The sequence below is a fragment of the Thunnus albacares genome, chromosome 3 (genome assembly GCF_914725855.1).
Source record: "Thunnus albacares chromosome 3, fThuAlb1.1, whole genome shotgun sequence".
Classification (NCBI taxonomy): Eukaryota; Metazoa; Chordata; class Actinopteri; order Scombriformes; family Scombridae; genus Thunnus; species Thunnus albacares.
Genome location: NC_058108.1, coordinates 15,450,722 through 15,465,617, shown reverse-complemented (window position 1 = coordinate 15,465,617; position 14,896 = coordinate 15,450,722). Strand labels below are relative to the sequence as shown.

Genomic DNA, 14,896 nt, shown 5'->3' with positions numbered 1-14,896 from the left:
AATGCTTTTATCATATGGATGGATGTAGTCTTTACAATGAAAATGAAGATGGTGATGATGATGGAAGTTAACCTAATGATGATGTGATGATGGGTGACAGGAAAGCAGAGGACAATAGCAGAGTCTCTGTCTTACTGGCTGTAAATATCATAATCAATACAAATCTTTTTGACCTGTTCTGCAGTCTTCTTCCTTGGTATTTCCCTCTCCATGTCTCCCTTATCCCTCCATCCAGACAGACCACTTACCACGTAATCTAATCTAAGGTACTTCTGTCTGTGTGTGTGTTTGAGTGTTAACTAAGAGAGACAAATGCCTCTCTCTTTGTCTGTGTATTTACATTAAAAACAAGATGGCAATATGATTTAATAATGAGCTCTTTATCTTAGCAAGCATACAAAAATCCAACAGTGTCCCAGTAGATGTGCTAGCAGCTCTGTGAGGATATGCACAGCAGTGCTTTGAGCTAAACGCTAACATTAGCATGCTAAAATGCTCACAAAACAATGCTAACATGCTGATGTTAAACAGCTATAATGTTTACCATCTTAGTTTATCATGTTAGCATGCCAACATTTGCTAATTAGCACTAAACACAAAGTACAGCTGAGGAGGGTTGTTGGGGGTGTCGGTGGACTAACAGGTAAAGAGAAAGAGAGCAAAGAGACCTTTTAAGAGCAGATTTACACAAACACATAAACTAAAAGCTGAGGGAACAGAAAGCCATCTTGTTTATGTTATTCTGAGGTTGCCAGTCAGACTGACGACTGACATCCAAGGAGATGGAGAACATACTTCTACACACACACACACACACACACACACACACACGAACAAACAAACAAACAAACAAACACCATCGTTGAGTGCAACTTCAACTAGAGGTCCTCTTATACCAGGCCACATTGGAAAAAGTGTTATTTTGATCATTAATGGTTGTTAATATCATTTATGTGTAAAGACAAATTAAATTGATTCATAAATTGTGACAAAACACAGAACAGTTAGTAAATATGAAGTGACCAAAATTAAATCCATATGACACCGGAATAATTCTTGTAAAATACTTAAGTATTGTCTAATCAATTGGTGACAAGCAAGTCATGTTTTGGAAAAAATGCTTTCACACATTGAAATTCCACAAATGTGCTGAAAAAAAGCCCAATGTCCGAGTTTTTCACCAGCACTTAAACCAAGCGGCATCTATTGAAGCCAATGTGGAGGTACTCAAAAGTGCCACCAACGGTCACTAAGGTGTGTTTATAGAGCATGAAAAGCAACACCCTGCACTCCTTATTTGGAAGGTCCTGGCTCCAAATGGAAAATATGGTGCCGACCATAAGCATCAACTCTAGGCTTCAACCCGGCTCCAATGCAAACCAACGGGTGAAGTCACACCTCACTACGTCTATCATATACAGGCTATGACTGAAACGCAACATGCATTTGTGGATGGAGGTTGTGAAACGAGTCTCAAAGCTCCGCGTACAAATGTGACATTTATATTCGCAGGATGGTTTTCAAAAGCAAATGTTATTAGAGGAATGAACTTGAAGTTTGAAATATATACATTTATTCATGATATTTATTCAAGTCGGGTTGAATTTTTTTGAATAATTGTGTTACATTTGGTCAAATTGGTTGGTATCTGTTTGCAGATTGGAAAATGCATTTGAGAACATTATAAATTACTTACAAATTTCCTTGCACATTTGTAAATATTGTTTCTATTTGTGGATTATGAAACATGTATTTGTCACCAGACTACTTTCTCTCCATATGGTGGGGTGCTATAAATCTCCACTGAAACCTACAGTATATATAAATAACATTAACAACCATATTAATGATAAAAATGAAATATTTTCAATGTGGCCTAGTATGAAACTACTAGTTGAAGCTGTACAGAACAGCAGATGAACTGAAAAGTGGTGTGTGTATGTGTGTGTGCGTGTGCGTGTGTGTGTGTGTGTGTGTGTGTGTGTGTGTGTGTGTGTGTGTGTGTGTGTGTGTGTGTGTGCGTGTGTGTGTGTGTGTGTGTGTGTGTGTGTGTGTGTGTGTGTGGGAAGTATGTTCTCCATCTTCTTGAACGTCAATCCTCAGTCTGACTGGCGACCTCTGAACAACATAAACAAAGTGGCTTCCTGTTTGCTCAGCTTTTAGTTTATGTGTGTGTGTAAATCTGCTCTTAAATGGTCTCTTTGTTCTCTTTATCTTTACTTGTCACACCCCCCATTCTCTTGTCCTCCACTCCCTCCTCCTTTTCCCTCCTCATCCTTTATATCCCTTGCCCCAGTTTATCAAATTCCCCTCTCTTTTTCCATTGTATTCCTTTTTGTCCATCTCTAATCCCCCCTGTTCTTCCAGAGGGCAAGACAGAATTAATGATATTTTACCACTTCCTGGTTCTCATCCGATGACTTGTCATAAGTGACTGCTGTTTAATGGATGCATTCAGAGATTCTTTATAGCATTAGACTGAAGGCAGCTATGATTGAATTAGTGTGAAATGTTATCTCCTGGATATGGTTTGTGATGTGTATTCGGATGTAGAAACTGATACATGGGTCTGATAGTAGCCTTTTATACAAAATGAGATCTGATCTACTCACTGTGGTCCACCTTTGACATGATGGATATAATGCAGTTTGAATCATTAAATATTTAGCGTAGAATTTATCATTTACTGGTTGTGTGAGGGCAAATGTCTTCTAAAGTACTGAATTGATGCTGATGAATTTTTCAATCATCTCCATTTAAACAGAAACGTTATCAGTTATCAGTATGTTGTTGCAATGTAACAATACATCCTACATCTGATCTAGGCGGGACCTTGGCTTATGGTTCATATTATTATTCTGGTGTTTTGAGCCAAAAATGAACAATGTCAAAATGTCTAAAAATAACAGTGCCAGTTCTGAGGGAACACGTGTAAATGGTAAAGAAGGTCTTCAAATAATATTCATTCTAATCAGTTCAGGTTAGGATCTTGTTAGCAGGTCTTTTGGGCCTGTGTTCTCAGATTCTTTTAGGATTCGGTCTTTCCTCTCTCTTTTTTAAATAAACTTTATGGGGGCCAACATCCGCAGTGTGTCCATACAGTCATGTTGTGCAGAAATGCATTTAAAAGTTGATGTGAAGCTCATATGAGGCTTCAGCAGTCTGAGTTAGTCATATCAAGTGCCACATTTACAGTCTTTTTAGCATCAAATTCCCTCTTTGTGTTTCCTCAAACAGTGTTTCCTTGTTGAGCTGCGGTAGAAGTGTAGTAACAAAAAAAGAAACTTTGACACTAAAAAGACTGTAGAGTTGAAAGATATCTACTTGATTTGACTCATTTGGACGCTGAAACTTCATATTAGTTTCAGATAAACTTTTAAATACATTTTTGCACACAAGGAGGACTGTGGATTTTGTCCTCCATCACTTACATTGTAAGTGCATTATGAAGGGATCTTCTAATGGTCAGTATGAACAGGAGGAATGATTACAGTAAGAAAAACATGTTTCAGTGTTCATTAGGGCACCTGACTGTGGTTTTAAGACACATTTGAAAAATTGTGAACCTTTCCTTTAAGACCTCTGTCAACAGTTAAAGAAAAAAAAAAAAAAGCTTAGTAGCTTAAAGACTTGATGCAGGGGGAGACTAGACTAACTGTATCACAAGGGGAAAAACACACCCTCCAACAACCCTAAAGGTGTCCTTTTTCTTTAAAGCTCATGTTTTCTATTTTCTCTTCCAGTTTTGATTGAGCTGGGGGCTGCTTCATCTCTTTTTTAAATGTAATTTATGCATGTTGGCTTCAGGTAGGTTCCCCGAGGCTCTGTTGTGGCTTGTGGCCAAAATGTTAGACCTCTGAATACCTCTAACCTCTCTTAGTGAACAAAACCAAAAACTAGCATAGCTTAGCTTGAAAACTGGAAGTATGGTGAAAATGCTCCCCCGGATATAACACAAGTGGGAAAATGTCTTTCAGGTTTCTTCAATTTAACAACTTCTTAAACCCATTTCTTTTTTTGCTGTTGTTTGTTTGTTTTGTTTTGTTTTGTTTGTTTAAATGTGTCATTAAGATATGTTAGAGATATTGGTAAGCTAGCAGCTTCCCCTTGCTTCCAGTCTTTTTACTAAGCTAAGCTAATCATATTTCAGACCTATCTTTTTTCTAGACGCTAAGAGATTGAAACTGATATTAAAGTGATATTTATTTTCCCCCCTGTCAATAAAAGAGTCAAAGGAGGTGTATTTCCCAAAATATTTGATTGTTCCTTGACTCCTTGGCTCTAATCACAAGGCAAATTACTTCAAAGGCCAATTTTATTTCCAGTAGTTACACATACTCATTAAATTAACAGATTACATAGGAAAAAAGCTCAATTTCAATACATCTGAAAGCAGATGCTATTGTTTTCCCTCTTTGACTGTAAACCTGTGTTTACTGATGCTGCACACAGAAAACCTGACAATGAATGTCCATGATGCACTGAGAAGAGGGAGGGAGGAGGACTTTGAGGAGTCATTTAGATAAATGAGTGGAAACCAGAGAGTAAGAAATAGAAAAGAGAGGGAGGAAATAAGAGACTGACAGAATGGGTGAAGAGAGAGATAAGGACAAAGAGAGAGAGAGAGAAAGCTGTTTTCTTGTTTACTACTTTGTCAAAGCCTGAAGTTACGGGAAGAAGAGCATCAGTGGAGGCTGGTGTCACTGGGATTTCTGAACTGCGTTCTTGAAGGCAGCTCTGTTTCCAGTGTGAGGAGATACAACTCATGGATATCTGGATACTGCTCTCAGTGTTGGATCTGAAATATAGATTTTCCTTCTTTTTCAACACAGAACATTAATGAAGATGTCAGCCACTTTTCAGGACCCTAATATGCACTTGCTGTAGGCACATACACACACTGCTTTATTTGGAGTTCAGTTTAAGTTTTGTTTGTATTTCTATCATTTCGGTTATATTTCTGTAAGACATATCACATATACAAAACACAATCTTTTTTGTATTTACTCTCATACACACACATATACCGCTAGGATGTGGTCATGTTTTACAGACTTCTTTACCTATGAAACCACCAAGTCGGTGGTAGTGAAGAGCTGGACCATTGGCATCATCAACCGTGTTGTCCAACTCCTCATCATCTCTTACTTTATTGGGTGAGTATGTTATATTTCTAATACGTTTCTGAATCTAAATGAAACCAAAAATTAGAAAACTCAGTGATGAAAACCAAATGAAAAGTGTATGAAAAAAAAACAGATTTTGCCAGTGTTGTGTTAAAACTTGTTTGGATGGAAGAGTAGCAGCTGCCAGTTTCACGTATGTATATTTCAAAGACATTTATATTGATAGACATTGATCATGTACATTATATTGCACAGATCTTTAATTAGCAACCAACTACTTATTACTATCTAGATGATGTGATGGTGATGATAACAATTCATGTACATTAAATGAGTCAGATTTATACAATTTTTAAAGATTATATGTCTGTGAGTATATTTTTAAAAAAAATCAGTCTATATGAGGGTAATTCTTTTGGTAATTGAATATGATCTTTGTCAATCTTATTAATGCTCAATAAAAAATATAATTTGTCAAACAATGAAGTTATGCTAACATATGTTTGTGTCGTTTAAATGGATTAAGATGCATTTCTAGTTAATCACCTATGTTATATTTTTAAGACAACATGAAAGTTACCTAATTATTGTATCTACATCCACAACGGATCAGTTTTCTTTTGGTAACAACATAGTTACACACACAAAACAAATGAATAAAGCATTTAATGATGTGTAGCATTCACATATGGTTTTATATTATTATATGGTTTCAATTAAATACTTATTTAATTTGTTTGTTGATAAAAAATCCATTTGGTGCAGTTGTAGTCATGTATTACCCAGTGCATCTTCCTGTGCTCTTGTTACTGTTAGTGGATGCCTCTTTTTTTTTTTTCAACAAGGGCTCAATAGAAGCTTACAGTATTGTAGCAGCATGTGTAGAACAAGGACCACTGCTAAAATGTCTCTTTCCCAACCAGACCTCACTGATAGCCTCCCCATGTTAATGATCTTATGAGTTCTTGGTATTGACGTACAGCCATTAGCTCAAACTTCGAACCCTGTAATTGGAGATCTCTCCGCTAGCTGAGAGCTGCCTGACACATTTGTTTGTTAAAAAACTGCACAGGTCTGATTTTTCAGTCTGAGCTTATTTTCACATTTTGTGTATGTTTCAGGTGGGTGTTTGTCTATGAGAAGGCCTACCAGGTGAGAGACACAGCGATCGAATCCTCTGTGATGACCAAGGTCAAAGGTTTTGGAGTCTACAATAACAGGGTCATGGATGTTGCAGACTATGTCACTCCTACACAGGTATGGATGGATGGATGGATGGATGGATGGATGGATGGATGGATGGATGGATGGATGACTGGCAGAAGTACAGAGTGATTGTGATGTGTCATATGTGTTTTCTGCAGGGAGCTTCAGTCTTCTGCATTATCACCAAACTGATCACTACGGAGAACCAAGTCCAAGGATCCTGTCCTGAGGTCAGTTACTGTCACAACCATTACTACAACTTACATACTACTACTGTTATTAGTATTTCACTATTAATACTTCTAGCACCATTACAACTACTATACATCAACATTAAAACAGATATAATCCATATTTTTTTAATAACAACATATGAAATGACAGTGTGTAATGTGAGAGTGTTGCTCTTAGTGATGAGCCTCCAGAGAATTATCACCTGAATTATCAGCTGAATTATCAGCAGCTCCCTTATGGAGCTTTATATCAAGTTTCAGCTCATTCAGTTTAGCTGTTTCAGTGCTCTCTAAAAACCCACTGTAGCTACCTGCTCAGCACTAAATGGCAAGCAGAAACAGTTAGCTGTAGACTAGCTGGTGAACATAGTGGAGCATTTAGCAGCTAAAGAGCCAGATATTTCCCTCAGGAGTTATTAGAGAGCAAAACCAGAGCTTATATTCACCAACTTGTTTCTCTTGCCCCCAAGTTGCGAAAGAATCAGTTAATGCAGGTTTAAGAAACATACAGAAAATAATTACAAAGGTAATCCATTTCCATTGCCTTTGTACACATTAATGCCACCTTGAAAGTTTGTCTTGCATTCTGTCTAATTGGCCCTTCACTGTTATTCCAAATAGTACTAACAGTCTGAAAAACTGTGTCATATGGACTCAAAAATCATAAAACATAAAACAGTAAACTAAACATTTTGTCCAAGTTGTGCAGAGTTGCAAGGTATTAATATAGCAGATCTCAAATATGAATACAGTGCCCCAACTATGCTACCAAAATGTATATAACATTTCTTTATAAGCTAAATTCACAGGATATGACGATCAGTTCTGGATTTGTCACTATGTTAAGTATGACACCTTAGAAAAACATCAGGTCATGCTGCTCAAAACCTGTAGGACTTCAATGTCATAAAGTGGGCTCCTTCCTTCGCCAGTTTTTCATTGAGTTTGCCATATCATACCAAAAAGCTGGCTAAAACAGAGGACTAAATGTTTGCCAAGGTATGCATGTCTGCTCTTAGCATTATCACAGTATAAAGTTGACATGGTAAACTGTTCAGTGTTAGCAAACAATTGCTTATTTACACATCCAGCAGACCCAGAACGCGTTCTGAATCATTTTCAGTTAGCCTGACAAATGTAAATTTATTCTACTTTTACTCTGGTTTGGTTTACACCAAATCCTGAGAAAAGTCGCTACCTTTGTCTGTCTTCCATTTGGTGATGAAAATTCTCTGTGGGTATGTCACTACAAGCATCCTCTTTCATATCACACCTAGTCACTTGATCCATTGTTGATAAAAAAAATAATAATTCATGCGATTGTGTTTTACACAGAGTGAGAAGAAGTATATTTGTACACAGAACAGCAACTGCTCAAGGTTCGTTAACAAGCCAGGAAGTTATGGTGAGACCTTCTGTCTTTCTCTTTTTCTTCTATTCTCATTTCTACACGAAAGTATCTGATAAAAACATTTTTACAATTACTACTATTATTGCTCATGCATATAAAACTGTGTTGAATTAACACGTCACAGTCATTGGTTGTTTCTGAGCCTCACATTTATTCAGGTTTTTTCCAGTTTGTATAAATCCTTTTCTTTTCCTGCTCAGGAATTCTTACGGGGAGGTGTGTTCCTTTCAACGCCACCCTCAAGATGTGTGAGATAAAAGGGTGGTGTCCTGCCGAGATTGACACCATCAAGACGTAAGACAATACTGTGCATGTGATAGAGAGATTTTTTCACTTACCAGGCTTTGCTATCACTGTTGTGTGCTGTGAAGAACACTGACTTGAAACATTGAGAAAGATCAGGATTTTCCTGCAAGGTCATAATATGCAATTATATATGCTAGTAATATCTATCCACATAGATAGTTTTGGTTTTATTTGTCCAGTTTGTGTGAAATCTGTCTTCTGCCTCCACCTCAATACAGTGAGGTTGAATGGAAATGTGTCCATTGTTAGAAAGAGTCTTGCCACACCATGATAAGCAAAGAGAAAATTGTGTGCTGGCTTTGTGAGGTTTGAGAAAAATACCAAAATCAAACACAAGTATCTGTGTTTTCTTTTATGTTCCTCCCTCTCTCACTCTCTTTCTCCCTCTCTCTCTCTCTCTCTCTCTCAGTACACCAATGATGGAGGTGGAGAATTTCACCATTTTCATCAAAAACAGCATCCGTTTCCCAACCTTCAACTACACTAAGTATGACAATTATAATTTTACATATGATGACAACACTGATGATGAGGTATGACATGCTGATATGAGGTTATGTCTGTGTGTGCACAGAGGGAACTTCCTCCCCACCATCACTAGCGATTACATCAAAACATGTAACTTTGACATGGTCAACAACACCTACTGCCCCATCTTTAGAGTGGGAGACGTGGTCCGCTACGCACAGCAGAACTTCACCAAACTGGCAGACAAGGTAGAGTCAAGAGCTGCTGAGGCTTTGCAGCAAGTCCAAGTCAAGTCTTTAAAAGAATTTTGCAAATCAAGACATGAGTCTCTCAGGTTTCTAAGTGCTGACCATTAAATGACACAGCATTTGAGCCTTTACAGTATTTTCTACACAACTGAAACCACACCCTTTCTATATATAGGCCTAATTACTAACCAAGGTGTATGCGTATATAATACATTGCGTGACACTGTCTTACTTGTTATTGTTCTGGGATTTTACCAAGTCAGAACTTGAGACATGACATGTTTTTGCCTTTAAGTCTCTAGTCATATCTTTAGGGAGTCAAGTCTTACAGTATGTCTGATTCAAGTCTCAAGTCAAAGTCTCTAATTCATTTTGTCTCAAGTCCTCATTTTTGTGACTTAAATCTGAGTCAAATCTCAAGTAAAAGTGTTTACTCCTAATTTTATGACGTCATTTTGACTTGAATCGAGCCTCAAGTCAAAGCTTTATATGAACATGATGACAAAATGATCTTATTGAACATATATGCCAAACGTTTTCAACTTTTTCATTTTTTTCAACACAGTACAACTAAGGCACAATTAGCATTCAGTAGTTCTGTCTAGGCAACTCAAAGCATTTGGTTATGGTGAGATTGTGATCTTAAATACTGAAAAACTGAAAAGAAATATGAGACAAGTTATAAACCCTGGTCTGCTGTTTTAGAAGAATGTCACACTACTTTCTGTATAGAATAGAATATAGAACATAACCCAGGCAGTGTAACAATTCTCCCAAACATATTAGCATGTGCAAATTAGTTGCATATAAACACCATTCCAGGCAGGCAAGGTTAAGCACATACTAGAGGTCTTCACAGATCCTGAATGTTGGACGCCATCCAAAACGGATATGTAGAAAACCTAACTGAACCTAACATGTATAGACCTGATCCAAAGGGGACTCAACCACAGCCAGATCCCACCTCGATAGACATGAGTATAATCAGATCATAAATACGGTCGATCTAACCAGACCCACATAGAGACCGCCAACACCAGCAGTAGCATGATGTCCTATCATTTAATAAACAGCCACAATCAAAAAGAGCAGCAAAAATGACTGAATAATAATGTCCTACAAAAGAAGAAAGTTACAGAAATGAATTCCCAAAATAATATTATACTTCAAGGGCTAATTCATAGACATAACAGGAAGTCCTGTTTTCACCTCATACACCAGCAATGTTTAGTAATAGACATTTTTAATAAATGTTACTGGTTTACAAGAATACTGTGGTCAGGAAGCACAGGAGAGACTTTGTTTTCCGTTCCAGGGCAAAAGTTGTTGCTAACTTTGAACCCCTTTGTTGCTAACTATTAACTCCTTCACTTTAGCCTGCAGTTAGCAAACAAAACACAGTAACTTGGGTTGGGTCTTGAGGAACTGAAGCTTTTATTTGCTGACACACTGTAGCTTAAATGGTACATTCACAGTTATACTGCTAATATTACTGTACTCCAACTGGCAGCACCTGGCACCTGGCCTCACTTGACTGCACACTCACTATGCACTGAGCTATTCTTTAAAGGAGCTATTCCTATAACACGTGATCAGAGCTAATACTGACTATCTATGTCTATATCTTTTGCCAGGGAGGAGTGATAGGAATAAAGATCGGCTGGATGTGTGATCTGGACAAATCAGACGACCAGTGTAACCCGTCATACTCATTCACCCGACTGGATGCCATGTCACAGAAGAATGCTGTCTCACCTGGATACAATTTCAGGTATACAGCTGCAGGGTTTGAGTATGTGAACGGCTGCATTGTTCACTTTTGGGTTGCTTTTTATAATGTTTCTATACAAAGATCAGTCAATCAAATAGCAATAAAATTCTCTGGATAATCATGATCTCCAGAGGAAGATTTTCAAATATTGAAGTAACCCCCCTAACCTTTTACTAACTATTTCACTAAAATTTCCACTTGTACACATATAAATCTATCCAATTACAGGTCAATTCAAAGGCAGAGTTCCATAACACTTACCAAGCTTATTAATGCACCGCTCCCCCTTTGCTTTAGTGCCACCCTCACACTGACTCTCTACAATAGATATCAATGTCAATAACACAAGGCCATGGTTTTATGAAGTTTGTGGTGAATATCTACAGCTCCAGGAGAATTTTAATTTAGTTAGTTTTTTTTTTTTGCAATTGGGTTCTTATTTTTATAGTCTTCGCCTTCATTTTTGTTCAACACTCGCATTTTTCATGTGGGGACATGCCAAGTCTGTATCTGAGCTTCCGCCATTGATTTTATTTGCTCCATTGACCATTTACAAAAGTGCTTTTAACTGTGTATGATATACTTTATACATGATAGTTAATGATTCAGATTATTGTTGCATACAGATACATAGACTTCAAAAATGTGTATTATAATATACAAATTTGCTTTGTTTGTCTGTTTTTAAAGGTTTGCCAAATACTATAAAATGGATAATGGGACTGACTACCGAACATTGGTCAAAGCCTATGCTATTAGGTTTGATGTGCTTGTCAATGGGAATGTGAGTGTACTCCTTATACCAAGAATCAATTGTTTCCATTGAGAAATAATTAATATTTGTGTTGAAAAAGCTTCAGTTAAGTAATGTACTATCTGCTATAACTAATGTCACTGGGATATGGATCAGTCATTTTGACAGCTCAAGATGAAAGCTACTTTGTTCCTCTTTAGGAGGCACCAGTAGCCTGAGATTTCTATGTGTTATATTATGTATGACTTAATGTCTTGTTAGCGTTACTGGAGGTCTAACAGAATAATCTATACAATACATTTAAATGCAATCCTGGTAACAGTATGGCCTTACTATTTGGGCTTAGGATCCTGGAAGGTTAATTATCTATAAAATAATTTCAGGTCAGATAAAGAAATGAAATTTGACTATCATGCATCAGCATTTTGTCTTAAAGGCTGAGGCCTTTCTGGGTGGAATTTTTATGTTCTCTCCATTTCTACTGTAATGTACCACAACTAAATTATAAAGACCTCTGAGATGAGAAAGCAGGAATAAACAACACAGTTGGCATGATTTAGTTTATTTGCTTGCTCCTCTTTTTTCTGTTACCCCCAGTGGCCTCCTCATGTCAAAACTTAAGGAAAAACTTATTTACTGCCACTTCATGCAAATCAGATGATCAGCACCATTAATCAAAATTAATTGAGGGAATTAAATGAACAGAGCAAGAAATTTCTTGCACTCCCACGTTTAGAGCAAGTGATGTCCAGAAGATTGAAACCTGCTGATGTAAATGATCATTTTTCCTTTATAGGCAGGGAGGTTCAACATGATCCCTACACTCATCAACATGGTGGCAGCCTTCACTTCAGTGGGAGTGGTGAGTTTTACTGGTACTGGTTCTCATAAATGATCAACTGAGCTGATCATTTTTGTTTCTAATTTAAAAGGTTCTCTTTTAAAGGTACCATCGGTAGCGCTATAGAGCAAACTTACACATGCACAAGGACTCAAAAACATGCATGCCAACACAATCTTATAGTACATCTATGCCATGTTCAGACTGACATTAGCTCTATGTGAAAGACCGCAGCCCTCTCATTCATCTGAATGGGGGCCGTGCATTGACACAATGGGGGTACCGACAGGCAAAAACATTAAATGTCAGTTCAGCATTACATCATCTGGCAAGGCACTATGTGAGCCAATCACACACGCGCAAGTGCACTTTCCTGGTGGATTACATTAATGTCATTTTTCTGCTGTTTATTTCACTGTCATCACAATGAAAGTTAAAATACTTTCCGACATGATAACTTTCCAGAGTGGTAGGATCCTGTCTGCGAGTATTGCAAACCATTGTGCTGTGTTTTGGCATCTAATTAGCCTTCAAACGCCTTAAACCATCACTCCCTGAATCATATTTAATAGTCTCACCGGTACCTTAAACAACACGTCCACACCAACGCAGCCCCCTGTGCTGTTTTAATGCAGGGCTGCTTTCAGTCTGAATCCCTGCAAAGGCATCTCACCAATGCATTTTGGTGAGAAATATGTATTTTAAACATTATTGTGTTTGTTTATAAGAAAACTCCATACAGTACCTATAAATATCATCACAGGTACATTTTGACATGTGTTGTACTTTACTACATCATGAACATTTCCTCCCAGCTCACTGAAACTCAACTGTAAACTTTCAACTGTGGACTACACATCCCTACTCTTGTTTTGATGAGTGCTTTATAAATCAAGGTTATCATTATTGTTATTACTATTTAGGGCACGGTGCTGTGTGACATCATACTGTTGAACTTCCTGAAAGGAGCGGAGCAGTACAAGGCCAAGAAATTTGAAGAGGTAAAATGCCAAGTTCTTAAGATAATTGATAACTGCACTTCAGTAAATCTGACCTTATTAATCACAGTGTTTGTAATCACAAGTATGTGATGAGTTTAACCTTAAAACTACATTATTTTTGCCACTTGGGGCAGTGGAACAAGCTGTAAACACAACATTGACATATTTTCACATTACAAAGTTGTTATGGTGAACATCTTAACACTTGTATATTTGCACATTCAGCAGACACAGAGCAACAGTAGCATTCACTGTGTTTCAGTCCACCTGATGAATAATCAATCAATATTGACTCTCCTTTTAGCTTTGATTTGGTCTCCACCAACTCCTGAGAAAAATATCTGGCTCTTTAGCTGCTCGGTGCTTCAGTGTGTTCATTAGTTAGTTGCTAACTATGTCGGTCTGCTGTCTGGTGCTGTGCAGGTAGTATACAGTGGATTTATCTGAACTTTTTCACTGAAAACAGCTGCCTGCTGGAAACTAAGTTGATGAAAGTGGAGTTTGTTGCAGGAAAACTGAAAAAGTGAGCTAAAAGAGGCTAAACAGCTCTGTAGAGCTGAGAGGAACTGCAGAGTTGGGTGATAATTCTCTGCAGCTTTGTCATTACAATTACTCCTTTCACATTAGTTAATCATTTACATCCTTCCTTCCTTCCTTTGTTCATATAACTATTTATTTAAAGCAGCTATAAACTCAAAATGTTTAATCAGTTTATTACTTGAAAGAACAGTGTGGACTAAAACTTTTGAATAAGATGACGGGTGATAGATTTTTCTTACAAAACTATACTTAATTCGAATGTATGTGTACAATTAAGACATGACAACCACCAAAACTGGAGTTCGGAGGTTTTCAGATGGCAATATGAGTGGCAATAGATGCAACTAAAAAGCAAAACATCACTCTCCGTCTTTCATATACTGTAGGTGTCGGACACAGAGCTGGATCCCAAGTGCAATGGGCTGTACCGCTCCCAGCTGTCACTCAGACACAGTGAGACCATCATGAGGTCCAGTGACTCAGGAGCATTTTCTATTGAACATTACAGTTAAAGGAGAGGAGCAACAGCCAAAGAGAAGGGAGCAGTGGACTGAGGAAGAAACATGTGGGATGGGTTTCAAAAATATTTGATTAGTTTTAATCATTCAAGGCCGTCTTTATATAATATCATACTTAAACGTCCCCCAAATGTATGGTTAAACAAGATCTGAAGAACCGTGCAGGTTTGTAGAGAAACATTTATTGAATTGTCACTCTGTTGGCCTAAAATATTCCAGAATAGCAAGTGATGATGTAATGAGAAACATTTTACAAAAGCATGAGTGTATTTGCATGTTGACACTTTAAAAATGTGACTTTGGCTCAAGGTTTTCTGAGCAAGAAGAAATGAATTAGACTTGAAAAATGATTGCATATTTCAGTTTTCTTTGCTTGTTTTGAACTTTGTATCATAACTACTGTAATGTACCACAACTATATTATAAAGACCTCTGAGATGAGAAAGCAGGAATAAACAACACAGTTGGCATGA

At 37.4% G+C, this 14,896-nt stretch overlaps 1 protein-coding gene across 2 annotated transcripts; it reads left to right on the top strand.

The window, feature by feature from the left end:
* Positions 1 to 3,814: 3,814 nt before the first annotated feature.
* On the top strand, positions 3,815 to 14,896 carry p2rx3b (purinergic receptor P2X, ligand-gated ion channel, 3b). 2 transcript variants are annotated; one of them, XM_044345530.1, is made up of 13 exons: positions 3,817 to 4,883; positions 5,054 to 5,156; positions 6,248 to 6,383; positions 6,491 to 6,562; positions 7,901 to 7,970; positions 8,177 to 8,270; positions 8,692 to 8,769; positions 8,857 to 8,998; positions 10,633 to 10,769; positions 11,460 to 11,553; positions 12,320 to 12,385; positions 13,288 to 13,365; positions 14,292 to 14,896. In XM_044345530.1, exons 3-13 carry the CDS (start codon positions 6,309 to 6,311, stop codon positions 14,415 to 14,417), a joined length of 1,032 nt encoding a protein of 343 aa, XP_044201465.1. In that variant the 5' UTR covers positions 3,817 to 4,883; positions 5,054 to 5,156; positions 6,248 to 6,308; the 3' UTR covers positions 14,418 to 14,896. The 2 variants fall into 2 exon arrangements, with proteins under 2 accessions (XP_044201464.1, XP_044201465.1); XM_044345529.1 differs by having other exon boundaries at positions 3,815 to 5,156.

Excerpts from the sequence above, each read along its gene's own strand:
- p2rx3b (XM_044345529.1), top strand. The coding sequence starts at position 5,035 with ATGTGGTCATGTTTTACAGACTTCTTTACCTATGAAACCACCAAGTCG. Across the intron at positions 6,384-6,490 it reads ACTATGTCACTCCTACACAG|GGAGCTTCAGTCTTCTGCAT; the intron begins GTATGGATGGAT and ends TGTTTTCTGCAG. Across the intron at positions 8,999-10,632 it reads TCACCAAACTGGCAGACAAG|GGAGGAGTGATAGGAATAAA; the intron begins GTAGAGTCAAGA and ends ATCTTTTGCCAG.